General features: G+C 36.1%; 1 protein-coding gene across 1 annotated transcript; it reads right to left on the bottom strand.

Moving 5' to 3' along the window:
• Nucleotides 1–5,454: 5,454 nt before the first annotated feature.
• CHDH (choline dehydrogenase) lies at nucleotides 5,455–14,359 on the bottom strand. The gene is made up of 7 exons (XM_074152423.1): nucleotides 13,557–14,359; nucleotides 12,970–13,121; nucleotides 10,287–10,416; nucleotides 9,487–9,621; nucleotides 8,105–8,247; nucleotides 7,183–7,285; nucleotides 5,455–6,607 (listed from the first exon to the last, which is right to left on the bottom strand). The coding sequence occupies exons 1-7, from the start codon at nucleotides 14,308–14,310 to the stop codon at nucleotides 6,189–6,191; spliced, it is 1,836 nt and encodes a 611-aa protein (XP_074008524.1). The 5' UTR covers nucleotides 14,311–14,359; the 3' UTR covers nucleotides 5,455–6,188.
• Between the last annotated feature and the right edge of the window lie 1,678 nt (nucleotides 14,360–16,037).

Genomic DNA, 16,037 nt, shown 5'->3' with positions numbered 1-16,037 from the left:
TATTTAAAAGGAAAATGATTTTAATAACAGAAAAAGTGCCTCATAGTTTAAAGATGCTAGGCACTAGCTGGAGTAAATAACCAATCGAGTTTTGTACAAGTGATGTCACACCTCAAGGAAGCCATAACTAATAAATTTATTATCTCCAGGTTGCCGAAATGTGATCAAAGCTGCAGTACGTCAAGTCTCCTCCCACAGAATCTTCAGTTTCTCAGTAGGAATAAGGTTATTTTGAAATCAAGCAGATTGTGACAATCAGTTTTTTGAGGGCTAGAGCGGGATTCTGAGCTGTAATATCTTGGCTGTGTTTCAGCCTTGTGCTGCTCTCCTTCACAGCAGAGCAGGAGTTTGTCAGTGAAAATGTCTGTATAAGTCTGGCACAGAATTGCGTGGGAAATAGCGACATGTGATGTTGCTATTTGAGTGATGACAACCAGTAATGTCGTTACCTCAGCACTCAATAGCATATCAGCTCCCCGTTGCATATCCATTCTAACATTGTTTTCAAGCTTGCCTCCTGATTTTTTTTCTTAATGCTCTTCTAAAAGACAGTTTGTCATGCTGTTAGAGATCGTTGGAAAAAGAAGTTATATAAAGAATAATCTGTCATATGTAACACCAGTTTACATAGGAAAATATCATTCAGATAGTCTGTTTTATGACTATCACGTTAAGGGCAAAATATACTGGAATAATTGCATTCTTACTAATGCACTTGCAACCAGGTTATAGTAGAATTAGATAAGATAGTTTGCTAAAAATTATATAGTAGAAATTATTGTAAATTGATTGTAATATATGATGATTTGTATTTGTAAAGAGATGTTCTATATTTTGTAATTATTGTACCGTAATTGAACTGCAGCAATATTTATGGACCCTAATTATTGTAACTCTCCACAGAATTCTAGATATAAGTATTTTTACTTGGAATATATAGATCTATAGCATAAATATTAAAATAGAGCCACCTCTCAGTGTAAATCTCTTTTTGGGATAAAGTGTCAAGTTGGAACTTGGCAGCAGAACAGATTTTTTTTTTTAAATAATTGAGTCGAATCTCTCTGCATAAGGGATGCACAGTTGACTATTTACAGTCTTATAGTTGGAAAGGTAAAAGATTTAAAGTTATTTTAACTTTTTGATTGAAAAATATGGTGTAATTTTATTTTTGTATTAATCCCATGCTAAAAATAAATATTGAAATAATTAAAAAATTGGCAAGTTCATGCCAGGATATTACTGGTGATGAGACAATTAGTTTTGACAAAGTATATTACCTACATACCGTACTTTGATAGGAAGCATCTTGGGCAGAAAATATTTCACAGGTAAATGAAAATGTTTTACTTCAGTACTACTTACTCTGCTTGGAAAGAAATGAAATATGATAAAATGATTCTTCATAGAACCAAAAACTATATAAGAAGTATACTATTTTATTGCCTCTACCTTTCTGTTGTTCTGTGTGTACTATTTCAAAGGTTTATTTTTATGCAATCAAGAGAGGGCTTAGATATTGTTCACAATGCAGTAAAACCCTGAAATGACTTTGAGGCTAATACAACCTTGGAGGAAAATCAAAAAATACTGAAAGCTACTGTCTATTTTGTTAGCACTGGATAACAATGACTTGTTCTAACAAGTTATCTTATCAGGTTTTACCTGTAGTTCATATGCTAGATAGCAATCCAGTTCACATTTTTACAAATGTGATGTTTAAAACATGTCAATAAACATTTTGTACATAATGACAGTTTCCTATGAATAGCTTACAGACCTCCTCTGAAATCATTCTTATTTCAAATGCCAGGATAAGAACTTAAAGGTTTGTAAATTATTTCTTGACCTACATCATTTTGTATTAAAAAAAATGCAAAATGTTCTTCAAAATAAAACTGTGTAATAATTTTATTATACTTGGGACTCTTTTTACTAATAGTTTTCACCAATAAGCTCCAAAAGTTATATTCTGTTTGCGCTGTTTGAAGAATGGGAGGGAATGTGTGGAATATACTCATCAGTCTACGCTACCATAGTGTGCAAGTCTTCTATGAACAGTTGCCGTTCACCAGAAAGTGATTGGAGCATCCATATGAAAAAGGGTACTATTACTCCCCTACTGTCTAGGAGATTACTGTTTCCTAGGTACAGACCTATGGAAACAACTAGGAAAATGTGAATAAAATCCCCTAAAACGTCAAAACAAATCTTTCATGCTGTCTGCCAGGAAACGCTTGGGTAGGTCACTCAGCAGTAGTCCCTTTGTTACCCTTGCCCAGCGGATAGAAACAAACTTTAGAAGACCAAAATTGAGCTTTCCGGATCTGGTATCACTGTGAAATAACAATTAGTAGTTTTCAAAGTTCCACCTACTGTGGTATACCCACTTCTGAAAAAATTACTTACAAACCATGTTCTATAATTTAGTTACAAACTATATTCTATATAGTTAATGGTTTAAGGGAGAACATATATATATATGGATATAGAGAACACCTGTTTAATTTTATTACAGAAGTATATGGAAAAACGTAATCAATATCTGCACAGTTACATGGTTGGTGGTATTTTAAGGGTGCCAACTATCACAGTAATTACTCAATACACAAAAACTAGAAGTTATCTTAACAATTAAAGCATATTTTAGAAGTTTCCAGATTTGTTTATATATGTATATAATGACAGAAAACATTAGTAAAGAATTACACATTGCTAAGTTTTACAGTGAACTAAATTCACTAAAAAAGTGAATAGATAAAATATATCAGTATTTGAACAATGTCTTTTTTGGAGCCTGGACAGAAGAATAGAGACTAAAAATCATCATACTGTAATAAAATATTCTTGTGTTGTCACTACAATAACTCTTCATTTTAACTATAATCTTTTTAAAAACACAAATATTTTTATTATTGCTCAAAATATGTTTCTATGTTTATTTTATAGAAAATGCATGTTCTAAGCCCACTTTCCAGTTTTGCGCTGTTTATATAGCTGCCTCGTTTGGCTGCAGACTAAATGAAATCAAACACTTGGAAAGGATTTAAAGCTGCAGAAACATCAAAAGTTCTGGTGTACAAAACCTTGAATGGCCTTACATAAATTAAACATAATGCAGTTTTACAAATACTGCTATTTTCTGCTGCTGTTAAAGGCACTTCTCATACAAAACCAACTTGAACTGAAATATGTGTACAAAATAAACATTTTTTGCTCACTTGTCTTTCTTAATCTCATTGTCCCCAGCCAGAGACCTCCAACTGTGTCAGTGGCATCTGCAGCAAGCTATTACCATGGAAATGCTGGTGTTCTCACTCACGGTACCACTGCTGGTTCAAGCCATGCTGGCAGGTCTAGTAACTTCCAAATTCTTACATCAAACAGCTTTTACAGTTAACTGTTTTTGAATACATAATGTAGTATCATCTGTGCATTTATAGAAAAATTTATATCTGGGTAGAACTGGGAGTAATATTAAATTATACACTGTATTATTTTGTTAAATAAGTTAAACTCTCGAATTATTAGCCTGTGCTCTGCAATCCAATAGGGTGTAAAAGATGGTTAATTTTATCTAGCAGACTGCCAGTGCTCCACAGACCATGTTAGAATATCTTGTACCTGTTCTAAGTATCCCTTAGCAGACTAGACTCTGCTAGAAGAAAGAACAATTTTAACAGGAATTCAGTATCAGCAGCTAGATACAATGCAGTAGAATCTAATGGTAGCTTGATGCTACCTAAAGATTGCCCCAGGGCAACAAAGCTTTCAAATACCTGAGCCAGTGCTTTAGCGCTGCATCAAAGGAATGTCATGAAGGTGCCTCAACATTCTATAGCAGGAAGGCCTAAATTAATGAAGCAACTGTGGGTCACAGCAATGGAAATATTTAAATGTTTAAAAAGGGAGGAATTTTCAAGGTGTATATGTATGTTTAGAACTGCAAGAAAAGATGATGATGTTTCAGAAGAAATGGCCGGCTATCTGATTGCAAAATGTGTACCTGAGTGTGACACACACGCAGTTTGGCATGTGTATCTGACCTTGCTGTTTCCTCGTCTTTTAGAGCTTTACATAATGGCAGAGGATAGCTCTGTGCGCGTGTTCAGTAGTGAGTTATGTCAGACATAGTTAAAGCTCTGCAGTTGCATAATAACAATTTCTATTTTGCATGCCTAGAGTCGAAACCCCTGTTGTAAATCTGCAAATGCAGGAACTTCAGTATTCCATCTTTCCAAATTGCTTCCCCTCTCAGTGGCACAGAACTGTGGTAAGTCTCACCAGTATGTATTATTCTGAGTATCCTAATACTTTGTATCCCAAATGACACTAAGATACCTGCTGAGTACCTTTACATGAAAATCTCAAAAGCACAGGTGCTGAATAAAAACTGTTTGCCCTAAAAAGGTACACCATAGGCAGTTCATGCTTTCCCCAAAAGCAGTTGCATCAGATGAACTGTCTTATTAACACAGCTAATCAATCACCTATTACTTAAAATATTCTTGCTCTTCCCCTCATTCCAAAAGAATGCATCACACGTAGAAAGGTTTTACCTGTATCTTTTTGGAACAGAGTTCACTGCTATCATCTTCCATCTTCAGTACTTTTGTTTGTCTTTATGCAGATACTCTAATGAATGAAGTCCTTTCCCTCAGTTAGCAGCAGGGCTTTCCGACCACTGCCTTACAGCCAGCAGCACCAGGTAGAAGTGTCTGCTTTAAACATCTGCAGTTGTCCCTCTAGCCAACATCTGAGTCAGCAAGTTTTTTTTTTACAATCTGCTCAAATGGTGTAAAATTCCATTTTTTCTGAAAAAAAAAGAGTTTATTCTGTTTACCACAAGTCCTAAGCAATCTTAGCCTACAGAAGCTTTTACCTTATAATTTGACAGCTGCTTAGTCAGAAGTTATTTTGGAATACTTAATGAATCCAAACAATTCAATGGATTCAGTTTCATTCAGTGAGACCAGTTTCTTTCGGTTTGTTTTCTTTTTTAAAAAAATCAGTATCTGAAAGTTAGACTGACACAGAAAGCAGCCAAGAAAGATCCCATACCTTGCTTTGCGCATCTGAAGATAGTATAACAAAGATTTAAAATATAACATTCGTTCACTGAATAAGTTACTTGCCTTCTAATTTAAAAAGATCTCTTCCTGTAACATCAATATCTCACCTTATGTAGTTATTTTGAGTAACCTTTAATTTAAAATCTACCTTGGCTATAATTTTTTTTAATAATATTTGTATAATAGTAAGGCACCATTCAGAGTATTTCCTGAGAAATATCTTTTGCAAACACTCATCTTTGAGCAAAGACCAGTAACTTTAAGGACATTATAGGAAATGCAGATCTCCTAGTAAGCTAAATGATAAAGTGGTACAACTAAATCAGATTAAATTGTAAACTGAATTCTAGTAAGCTCCTTGCAAAAAAGCGAGGAGGAATTCCAGTTTTCCAGTATATTTTTATTAATATCAGCTCCTGCTCTGCGTTTTTTAGAAAAATAAGTTTCTGATAAATACAATGTATGTATTCTTTATGAATACTATACTGTTAAGACTGCTAAGTATGGCAAAGTCTAACTTTAAGTGAGGATTTGTAAACTCTGCATTCCTCTCATAAAAAAACACATTTGACAAATTCCAAACACAGGCAGGTTCCTCTGTCCAATGAATTCTGATATGTACTACTTTGGCCTGTGAATAATCAGTTGTATAAATGCTTACATTTGCTTAAGATTCTTTGCAGGATGTGGGGATTACTGACTAGCTGTTATCCTGGGTAACGCTCTCACAGCAGTTAAAATCCTTCCTTTAAATAAAGAGGCATACTACAATGATTTTCAAAATAGCACACGTTAATCTCTTCCATTCCTCAAACAATTGCATAGTATTTCTAGCTTATGTGCACAACTGTCTTGTCATTTACAAGTAGCTTGTCTTCAACAAAAAATTTGGATTGTACCACAAAAGGTTGTGTTTAACTAAAGTAAGCAGCTTAAGCCAACTGATTTAAAAAAATGAATAGGTAGTCTAATATAAGGGAATGATTCAAATTAATAGTTAATTTAATAGGATATGTTGGTTTGCATGGTATTTATTTTGTCGGCACGTTCAGTATGAGATACCAACATGCTGATGAAAGCCTGAGTAAAAAGATGTGAAAGGATGAGAACATTTGTTTATCTCTGTGTTTCCAAGGTCTTGGGCTTATATACAGGAACGTTTTTCTCCTGAAGCGATGGGAGGCCCTTAATTATATCCGCAGCTTTCTCTGCTATCATAATAGTTGGGGCATTCAAATTTCCACTGACAACACTGGGCATTATTGAAGCATCTACTACTCTCAAGTTTTCAACACCAATTACTTTTGTTTGGGGATCAACTACAGCAGTGCTATCTGAAAGCTGACCCATTTTACAGGTGCAGGAAGGATGATAAGCACTATCAGCCTTCTGCCTTATGAAAGCGTCTATTTCTTTGTCGGACTGAACGTGGTTCCCTGGTTGAATTTCAGGCCCACGAAATTTATCAAAAGCTTTCTGAGCAAAGATCTCTCTGGTCAACTTGACACATTGGCGGAATTCCCAAACATCTCTTTCTGTAGGAAGAGAAAATAAGAAAACTATAAGTACACCCTTAATTTAGTAGTACATACAGAATGTATAATAGAAAAAACCAGCATCAAAGAAAAACGGCTGGAGGGAGAGTTTCTCACTTATTGCTGAAAGCCATAATGAAGTAGGATATTTTTCAAAGTCCCAGGTATTTACATTCACTATGAACAAAACTGTCACTTAGATTGCACAATCCCAAAAGGGAATAGGTGAGCTGTGAAGAACTGCTCTTTATTTTGCTATACTCCCTGTCTCGCCAAGGACACTAGTCTCAGCACAAAGCAGCACACAAGATCCACTCCTTCACAAGCAGAGGAGGGGATGGAATGAACAGCGTGATGCAGCAAACACAAAGAACCCTGACTGCATTCCCAACAGGGAATTCTTTTTGGCTTATACAGTGCTTTGCATGATGGCCTCTTTTGATACTGAATTTTATAAATGAGAAATAAGTAACAATGCACCAACCAGCACTTCTGAACTGGTGTTGATATGAAAATCTGCTACTGAAATGGGCAGGGAATAAGTTGATATCAGAGCAAGGAGAGGCTGCATTTACCTGTTGACATGTAGTTAGGCTCGATGATAGGATGGTCGTTTGGGTCTGTACTCTTCAGCTTTAGCCAGCCCACACTCGTGCTCCTCATGGGTCCCACATGGACCTGCAACACCCATGCTATACTCGTGACACAGTCCCACCAGACCTATTTCCAAATTCAGTACGACTTCTTTTTTTTTTTTTAAATTTGGACAGTCTTTACAAATTAAGCAAATGTAAACATTAAAGGGAGATAATGGAAAGTGCCATTGAATGTTTTTCCATTTTTTATAAATTTTCTGTAAATATGATATTCCATAAGGGGATGGGAATATACCTATCAACAACTCACAGCTGTTCTTTTAATTTAAAATACAAGCATTCCAAGTTAGCAGTAGCAGAGCATTCAGATACAATCAGGCTAAATTACTCTCGTCACTCAAGAAAAGAGATTAACAAGAAGAAACATAAATATTCAGTGACAGCTCCCCAGCATTAGTGCAGACTTTTGGAACAAGATCATAGTTTGAAATGGGGCTTGGATTTGTGCCAATGAATAGAAGAGTGGCCTCATACATTCTTTCTTAAACCTCCGTCTAAACTGCAGTGGAAGAGGGAACACCTTGTTCTAGTGTTGTACAGCATCTAGCACAATGGTATGCTAATCGATAGCACTATGGCACTTCAGTGGTGCAAATACTTAAACAGCTGTTCAATACTTGCTTACTTTCCCAGAGATAAAAAGTAACATAATTTTGGTAGCAATATCAAGTAACAAGTTCGTGTTTTTTCCCCAATGTAGGAGGTTATGCCAGCTCTTTTGTATTATACTGAACAAAGTGTTTTTCAGAATAAAGCCAAATTATCAATATCTATAATAGAGCATAAGCCTCCTTGCTAATCACTACAGAACATTACTGGAATATGTTCTTCAACAACCTACCTGGTAAGCTTCCATTGTGGAAGCAACTCGACCATGATCAATCACCTGAGAAGGGAGAAAGTGGTACTGAATGTCAGGGTGAGGAACCCCTGGTTCACTTCGGATAAAACCACCAGATTCTAAGTGGGCAGTGGCTCCCTCACCTAAAGAGAGTAAATGAAGAGAAAATGCCATTAAAAGCGAGAAATCCACTTCTTAACTCTTGGTTTCACTACTACAAATAATTCATATGTACAATGGAAATCGCAAGGAATGCAAATCCATTACGAACAGCTTGTAATTTAATGCATTACTTTCATCTGCTTTTTAATCACTAGACAAATGTAAGTATGCATAACTTTGGAAATCCCACTTAGTCGGATGTTAGTTATCTCCGTGTAACTGGCAGGCCTAGGGTCTAACTTCAGAGGCAGATTTGGTCCCACGATCCTCAGAGGTGTGGAGGGAAACCACTGCAGCATCCTGATATTACTGCCCTGCGCGCCCCACACCAGGCAGTAGTTATCCCACCAGTCACCTGTAATGGGCAGAGCCCTCCACAGTGACTGCGCTGGAGGGGGAAGATGAAGACCCTGCAATGCCCCTCATATTCTGTATTTTCACATCCGTTTAAAACCATGAGTCAGCCCTCAATATTTACTTTCATGGTAAAAAGCCACACCTACCCAGCCGTAAGTTGTCAGCTACAAACAAAATAATTCAGCAAGTGATGAATTCTTCAGATTTAGCCAAACTATTTTACTGATTTCAAGAATTACTTTTACAGATTCTTTTTAAAGTAAAATTTACAGCTGGATTACTGTAAAATGCATGTGTCATTTTAACAAAAGTCACTTCTGATTTACATGCAAGCCTAAAGGGTTCTGATCAGAGCAACAAACTAATTCTTTTGGGGCATTTATACTTAAATTAATAATAATTTTAATTAATAATTATAATTATTAAAATTAATTAATTATAATTATTAATTAATAATTATAATTATTAATTAAAATATTAATTAATTAAACTTAATTCAGCTCAACAATATGTTTTTATTGACACGATATTTATTTCAAATAGAACTTTTTCTCCTTTTTTTTCACAACAGCTTTTCTCAGTGGCACCGAGATTTTTAAATGTAGAGTTTTTCTTAAAATGAGAGACATATAAAACTGTTAAAAAACAGCGTATAGAAAATTCCCTTGTTACCTAAGATATAATAGCTGTTTTAAAAGATTCTGATTTAGAAAAAGAAGAAATAGTTCAAGTCCACTTGCAGATTCCAGTTATTTCCCAGGACATGAAGAAAATTATATATGAAGGCTTCTAGGCTTCGAAATTTGTGGATAAAAGGCTGTAACGCAATCAATGGTAGAATGATTGCATACTTTGCTTCATACCTGTAAACTTCCAAAGCCATTCTAGACCAATCCTCACCATGTTAACTGGCTTTTGTGCATTATATAGAGTAATAGGTTTGGTGCACTTTTGCTGGACGTACACTTCTAAATGATCTTGAAGGTTCTGGCCGACTCCTGGGGGGGAGTAGAAAGGGGGAGGAGGGAGAAGAAAGGAAGGGGGAAAAAGTTATTTCACACAGAATGATTACACACAATATTTGCAACCAAAACCCAGCATAAATGGGAACTAAACTAACCTCTTACGAGGGCAGTGATGACTAAGACCAAGACCATGACTTATATCAGCCTTTTGCTCAGGTCAGAGTAAGGTTTTACCTAAACATAGCATAACTAGAATGAAAATAGAAAGTTAAATGGCAGACACATTACTTGTTCTAGAATTGCCAGATAAGACTTCTAAATTCAGTACTAGCTTTTCTAGTTTAAAGGAGAAGTTCATGTTATTCCTTCTATCTTTCATTATATATGACAGTGGGAGTTTATACAATCTGTTGTGGATCAAAACCCAATCAAAATTCTAAATGATGAGCACGCTGCTTTAAAAGTACTCAGTGGCATTTTTCAGAAAGGCATTTTTTACTATCAAATGTAGTGAAGAAAGTGTAGGAGTTTATTGCTCAGTTCTAAAATCCATGCATGTTTCCACTGATTTGTAACACTTAGTTTCAGTCCACACAACCTGACATAAAGACAACTGAATTTCATGGGTTCATTTCATTTAATGATCTTTGAATTGCATCCATAGGAAGATGTAAGGTTAAAAGAAATAATAAAATTACCAGGAAGATGGCAAACAACAGGGATCCCCAGTTTTTTTAGATCATCTGCATTGCCAATCCCAGACAACATAAGCAGCTGTGGAGAATTTATGGCACCTCCACTTAAAATAACTTCTTTACTGGCAAAAGCCTAAAAGGAAATGAGCACAAATGTCCTAACATTATTAAGCCTGATCTGAATGCAAGCAACATGTCAAGAGTTTCTGTTCAGATATGCTATTCTGATCCAGATTAGACACCCTTCCCTCATATTTTTCTCATTCTAAATGTATTCCCAGCTTGCCAGAAGTTTCTGCAGAGAGAAATGATCAAGCTTTCACTTTGATCATTTCTGTATTTATTCCCACGTTTACAAACCATTCAAACTGTACGGCACACAAACATTCAGCTCAGCCAGTACCATGGCTGCCAATGAACTCCTGTGCTACTGGCCAGGAAAAAAGTCCCTCTGGCACTTGGATCAGTCAGCTAAGCATCTCTTCCATTTTCAGTAATGTTTTGTACATTTGTAAAACTGAAACTCCTAAGGAAGATTTTGAATTCAGAGATGTGCTAGCTCAAAAATTCTCAGGAGCTTATTTTCTTAATTCAACCAAGATTAATGTGTAGTTTCTTAGCTCACCACAGTCCTCAGAAGCCCCTCAACCACTAAAGCACTACTGAGAAGACCCTGACACCAGGTATATATATAATTCTGTTTGCTGACAGACTTTTCATCAAACAGTTTGAGTCTGAGCCCTGAGCTGCCCATGTTATAGGCTGTAAACTATTCCTCTGCCTTTGACTCCATTTTCTATGCTGGATAGTTCTTTTTCTAGAACCTGTTCTGCAAGTATTTTTGGCACGTCTTCTTTCCAAGGATTTCTGCCCCAAAATATTCCCATCTAGTAACACCAAAATCATTGTGTCATTTGTATCCGGGGGCTATCTCTTCGCTGTTGTCATGTCTCTTAAATTTAGGACCAGAACTACCCCCCTTAGTGCTTTTCACTGTTAAAAACTTTGTGGAGTAAGAAAATAATGATACCTCCACATACTTTTTCCCTTTACTCAAAGGGCTTACTGGGGTACTGGGAACTCTCTGGCATCCGTCTGTCTACTGAAATAACAATTAAGTCTTTCCAGTGCCTTGAATAGGTTTTCAATCATGCTTGAATCAGGTTTCGATGATCTTTTAACTTTACAGATGACTGACATAAAAGAGATCCTACCTAAAACAGACTGTAAACCCAAAAACACTTTAATGTAATCAAGTGTCTCATCTCGATGTTCATAACGTAATAAAGTTATTAGCTTTTCCATCCTGACAGGTATAATATTTTCCAGAAAGTAAAAGCAAACAAGTCCTGCAATTTTAATACTTGGGGGGAAAAAGAGGAAGGCAAGTACTTTGAGGTGTACTTTTCATAATATATTATATAAATATATATAATTCATTATGTGTAATTCATACATGTATTAATATGTATGAAAATTCGTAGCAATAAAGAATTTTGCAATTAAAGTGGTCCAGTATTCAGAAAGCCTTTGATCAGACGTAATTAGCTTTCCAAGACTTTCTTCAACAAAATTAATCTTGATAAAGGCACAAGAACAGCAAGTAGAAACACTGTTTTTGCAGACATTTAATAGCTCATGAAATCAATTACATTTTCTGCAACTTCTGTTTTACATTGTTAACGATAATCATTTTAGCAATCCACTTAGAAAACAACAGATTTAATCTGTGCATTAGAAAATGAAAAAACAGTTTATTTATATTGCATTTTAACTTCTAGCAGGTGTTCAAGTCACAGAACAATTGCCTGTTGAGTCTTGTAAGCCTTACTGAACTCAAACCACCAAAATTTGTACTGTCCTCTCCTTCAGGATATTGCTATTACACTTTTTAATCGTTTCATAGTTGTTTGTGACTATATATCATAATTTATTAACATACAAATCCCTTTCTGGCAATTTCCTAGTTGCATACTCCATAATCAGCTTTAATATTAAAGACTTAAGGGAAATGACAATGTTCTAGATCTTATAGAATCAATGGAATGAAAGCTGCATAAGATGAACTGTTTATCCACAGAGTTAAGTTGTAAAGGGAACTCAAGCTTCCTTCCACACGATCCATGTTCAGTGGAAGATAGACTGAGACTGGAAAATATTCATTCCACAACCAACCATAAGGAACGTTTCATCACTAGGTTTCATCATTACTATCCCAAAACTCAATGGTAACGTAGAAGTGAATGACTCATTATTTATCCCCTGAACCATTCAGATTTCAATATCTTTTACAGATTTTCCTACGCCAGAATAGCATTTTCAGAATTGTTTTTCAGGAGCATCAGCATGACAGCACTAGTCAATACACTGAGACAATGCATGATTGCACCATAGGTTCCAGCCAGAAACCTTACACAACACTCTTAGGTAACATCAAGTTATGTCTTGTCCCCTCAATACTAAGAGACGGAAATATCATGGAGATGTTAATCTCTAAATCGATACAGCTGAAATATTACCTACTGTAGAATAATTGACAACCATATACTGGAAGAGACAACACAGCATCTGAAAAGCAGACATTTTGCATAGTAAAGTGCCACTTCTAATAAAAGTTTGTTTTAAAACAAAAATTTAATTGTGCTTTGACTCATACCTTTCTTACTGGAAAATAAAAATGTCTTACCTTTTCCTTTTGCCCATTTTTCACATACTCAACACCAATGGATTTTGTTCCTTGAAACAAGATTTTTGTTACAAGTGTCTTCTCTGCAACTGACAAATTTGGGCGTGATAAGGCTGGGCGAAGGTAGGCACTAGCTGTGCTCCATCTTTTACCTACAATGTCATCAAACATCAAAATAGTCATGCTCAGTATTCTTTAAGATTTTGACCAATAACCATCAGGATGTTTACAGAGGGAAAGCCCTCATATAGTTTATACAGTTCAAGGCAAATGTCATTTGATATAATAACTACAGATTTTATTTTAACATAACAAATTTCACAATGACATTCTGAAAACCTACTCTTCTTCCCAAATTTAATTATGAATCGACTTGCATGCCAATGCAGTTTTCAGTTAAATACACACTAGACTGATAGCAAGCTACTGTGAAATGAACAGGGTGTAAATAGTGTCATAGCTGTTCAGTAATCTCAAAAACCAAATGGCATTCAGTGCAGATTATATGTCCATACTCCAAAATGATTTCAGAAGTATCACTGGTGGATCAGAAACACAAATTACTTAAGGATCACTTTATGATTTACCTCGGCGTATAGTCATGTCCATCCAGCCAAATCCTTCTTGCTGATAGCCATTCATATCCTCTGTGAAGGGGTATCCAGCTTGCTGGGTTGCCTCCAGAAATGCATGATGAAGAGGATGGTTTGTTTTCCCTCTTGACACATACAGGGGTCCATTTCCACCTCTGTACTGATCTGGCCCCAGTTCATGTGTCTGTGCCTTCTTAAAATAGGGCAAGCAATGTTCATAGTCCCATCCTATCGCCCCTTCCCTGCTCCATCGATTATAATCTTCTGCATGCCCACGGATGTAAACCATAGCATTGAGAGAAGAGGAGCCACCCCACACTCTTCCTCGGGGCCAGTACATAGTTCGGTTATCCATATACTTTTGTGATGTTGTGTGGTAATACCAGTTATATTTCTCATCACAGAGGTTGTATGTTAATGCAGCAGGCATATGAATTTTCCACATCAGTCTTTTACTACCTAGAAGGGTATCTTTAGGGCCTGCTTCCAAAAGTAATACAGTACTGAGAGGGTCTTCAGTCAACCTGTTGGCTAATACACACCCTGCTGATCCAGCTCCAACAATGACATAAGTGTAAGTGTTTGCCTTTCCAGAACTAAGTTGAGATAATGTACGTGAAATTTTGAATTGTTGTTCATTGCTGCCCAGTATGTTCTTTAATATGTGTGCTTTAAACAGAGTTCCTGTTACTTTGTGCATCTGATTCACAGGACTGCAACATTTAACTCCTTTCATTAAGTATGACATCTTTACTGATAGTATCACTTTTGCAGAATTTCTAACAAAAATCCAGTGTTTCACCCTAGAAAAACAAATGAACAAAAATTCTAATTAAGATGTTAGCATTAATAAAGTGCATGACCTCTAAAATGTCAGTCATTTTCAGGTAAAACCGGTATACTTTAGATTCTCACTACCCAGAAAGTTAACAACAATGCCAATAAACCAAAAAAACATTTACTCTGAAACTTGCTGTCTTATTCTTCTTTCAATGCAGTCTGTGCACCAAGTCGTGGTACACTATTATGTATTATATGCAGTCTGATTTTGATTTGCTTCTTGTTCCTGAGATAGATGCATGAAGCACACTTTCAAGTATTTGTCAAAACCATAGAGGACGGGAATTTTGCTTACCTTGTAGTCTCCATTCATCTGCCTCTAGTAAGTAAGAATTTAAGAAAACCAACAATTTCATAAACTTCTCTGTAAGTTTTTGACAGTCAGTGATATTGCATAGCCAATTCACCACAATGGAAATGAAGAGTACGCCCACTGTTGCTTCTGCCAGACCAAATGGACAGTGTCTCTACAAAACACGTGTAACAGTGAAAGACTGCTGGGTTTTGAGGCATGTCTCCTAACACAGGAAAGACAAAATTTGTTAATCTGTGGCTTACTACCTTATTACTAAAACCAGATCCTGCAGGAGTGCTCTGAGGACAGTTACAATTTAATACCACCAGATCCTTAGGCAGGATACGGATGGCAATTTTTTAGCCTGTGAGCCTTGCAAGCAACACAGGTTTCGCTCTGTGCTGCCCAGATTCAGGTACAGGGACTAAATGCAAGATTTTCACAGCCTGTCTAAATGTCACAGGTACCGATGCAGCCGGCCAGTTCTGACCTGTGTTTCTCTTGCTCTCTCCCCTTGAAACCATTCCTCTTGGTACAAACAATTAGTGAAAATGGATATCCTTAGGCTGTAAACAGTATTTTGCCCTAGCCCATGGCTTCTATCTAAGCAGTTCCTTTCGATTCTAGAGAGGGCAATTTAACCAGAGGCTGCTACACTGTAACATAATGTCCATCTGAAAGCGAGAAACAAGCTTTCTCCTGGAAATATATTGAATACTGTATTATATTTGTGAAATCTAATTTTTCAGAAAGGAATTAGGTTGTTAATGTTGTTCTTCATACATTCAGGTTTCATAGTTATAGAATACACTGTAATATAAGCCCTGTATTTTTATAAAATGTCTGGGGCTTTTTTCAGTAAAAGAAAGCATGTCTTAATGAATTAATGAAATAATCAGCCTTTTCTTACTGAAAGGTGGAACAGAACTGTACTCATTTTCTTGGATGAAACTCTACAATGTACAGTTTGTGAGAGCACACACGAGCCCTTAAGGCCCAACAAAATTAGGTGCAGGTTCCTGATAAATGTTAAATCTTCCACGTACAACTATATTTGTTTACAACTTGATGTACAATTCCACATGCAAAATTATTTTTTTCCTCTCAGGGAAAGGATGGGAATAAGCATACATTTCTTACTCTTCTCTAGGAAACACTTGTAATAGGCTGTACAAACACTCAAACTTCTGGAAAAACGAACAACCAACCATGGAAAACAGTTTGCTCTGTTAAAAAAAATAATTATGCAGGGGATAGGTCTGAGGCCAGAGTTCACACAGCTGATTCTCACATGGCCAATTTGAAATTGTTCTCAGCTGAAGGTGGGGGTTGTCTTTTAC

Source organism: Numenius arquata, chromosome 8 (genome assembly GCF_964106895.1).
Source record: "Numenius arquata chromosome 8, bNumArq3.hap1.1, whole genome shotgun sequence".
Classification (NCBI taxonomy): Eukaryota; Metazoa; Chordata; class Aves; order Charadriiformes; family Scolopacidae; genus Numenius; species Numenius arquata.
Note: the sequence above shows the minus strand (reverse complement) of the source record. Positions and strands in the feature narration are given on the sequence as shown.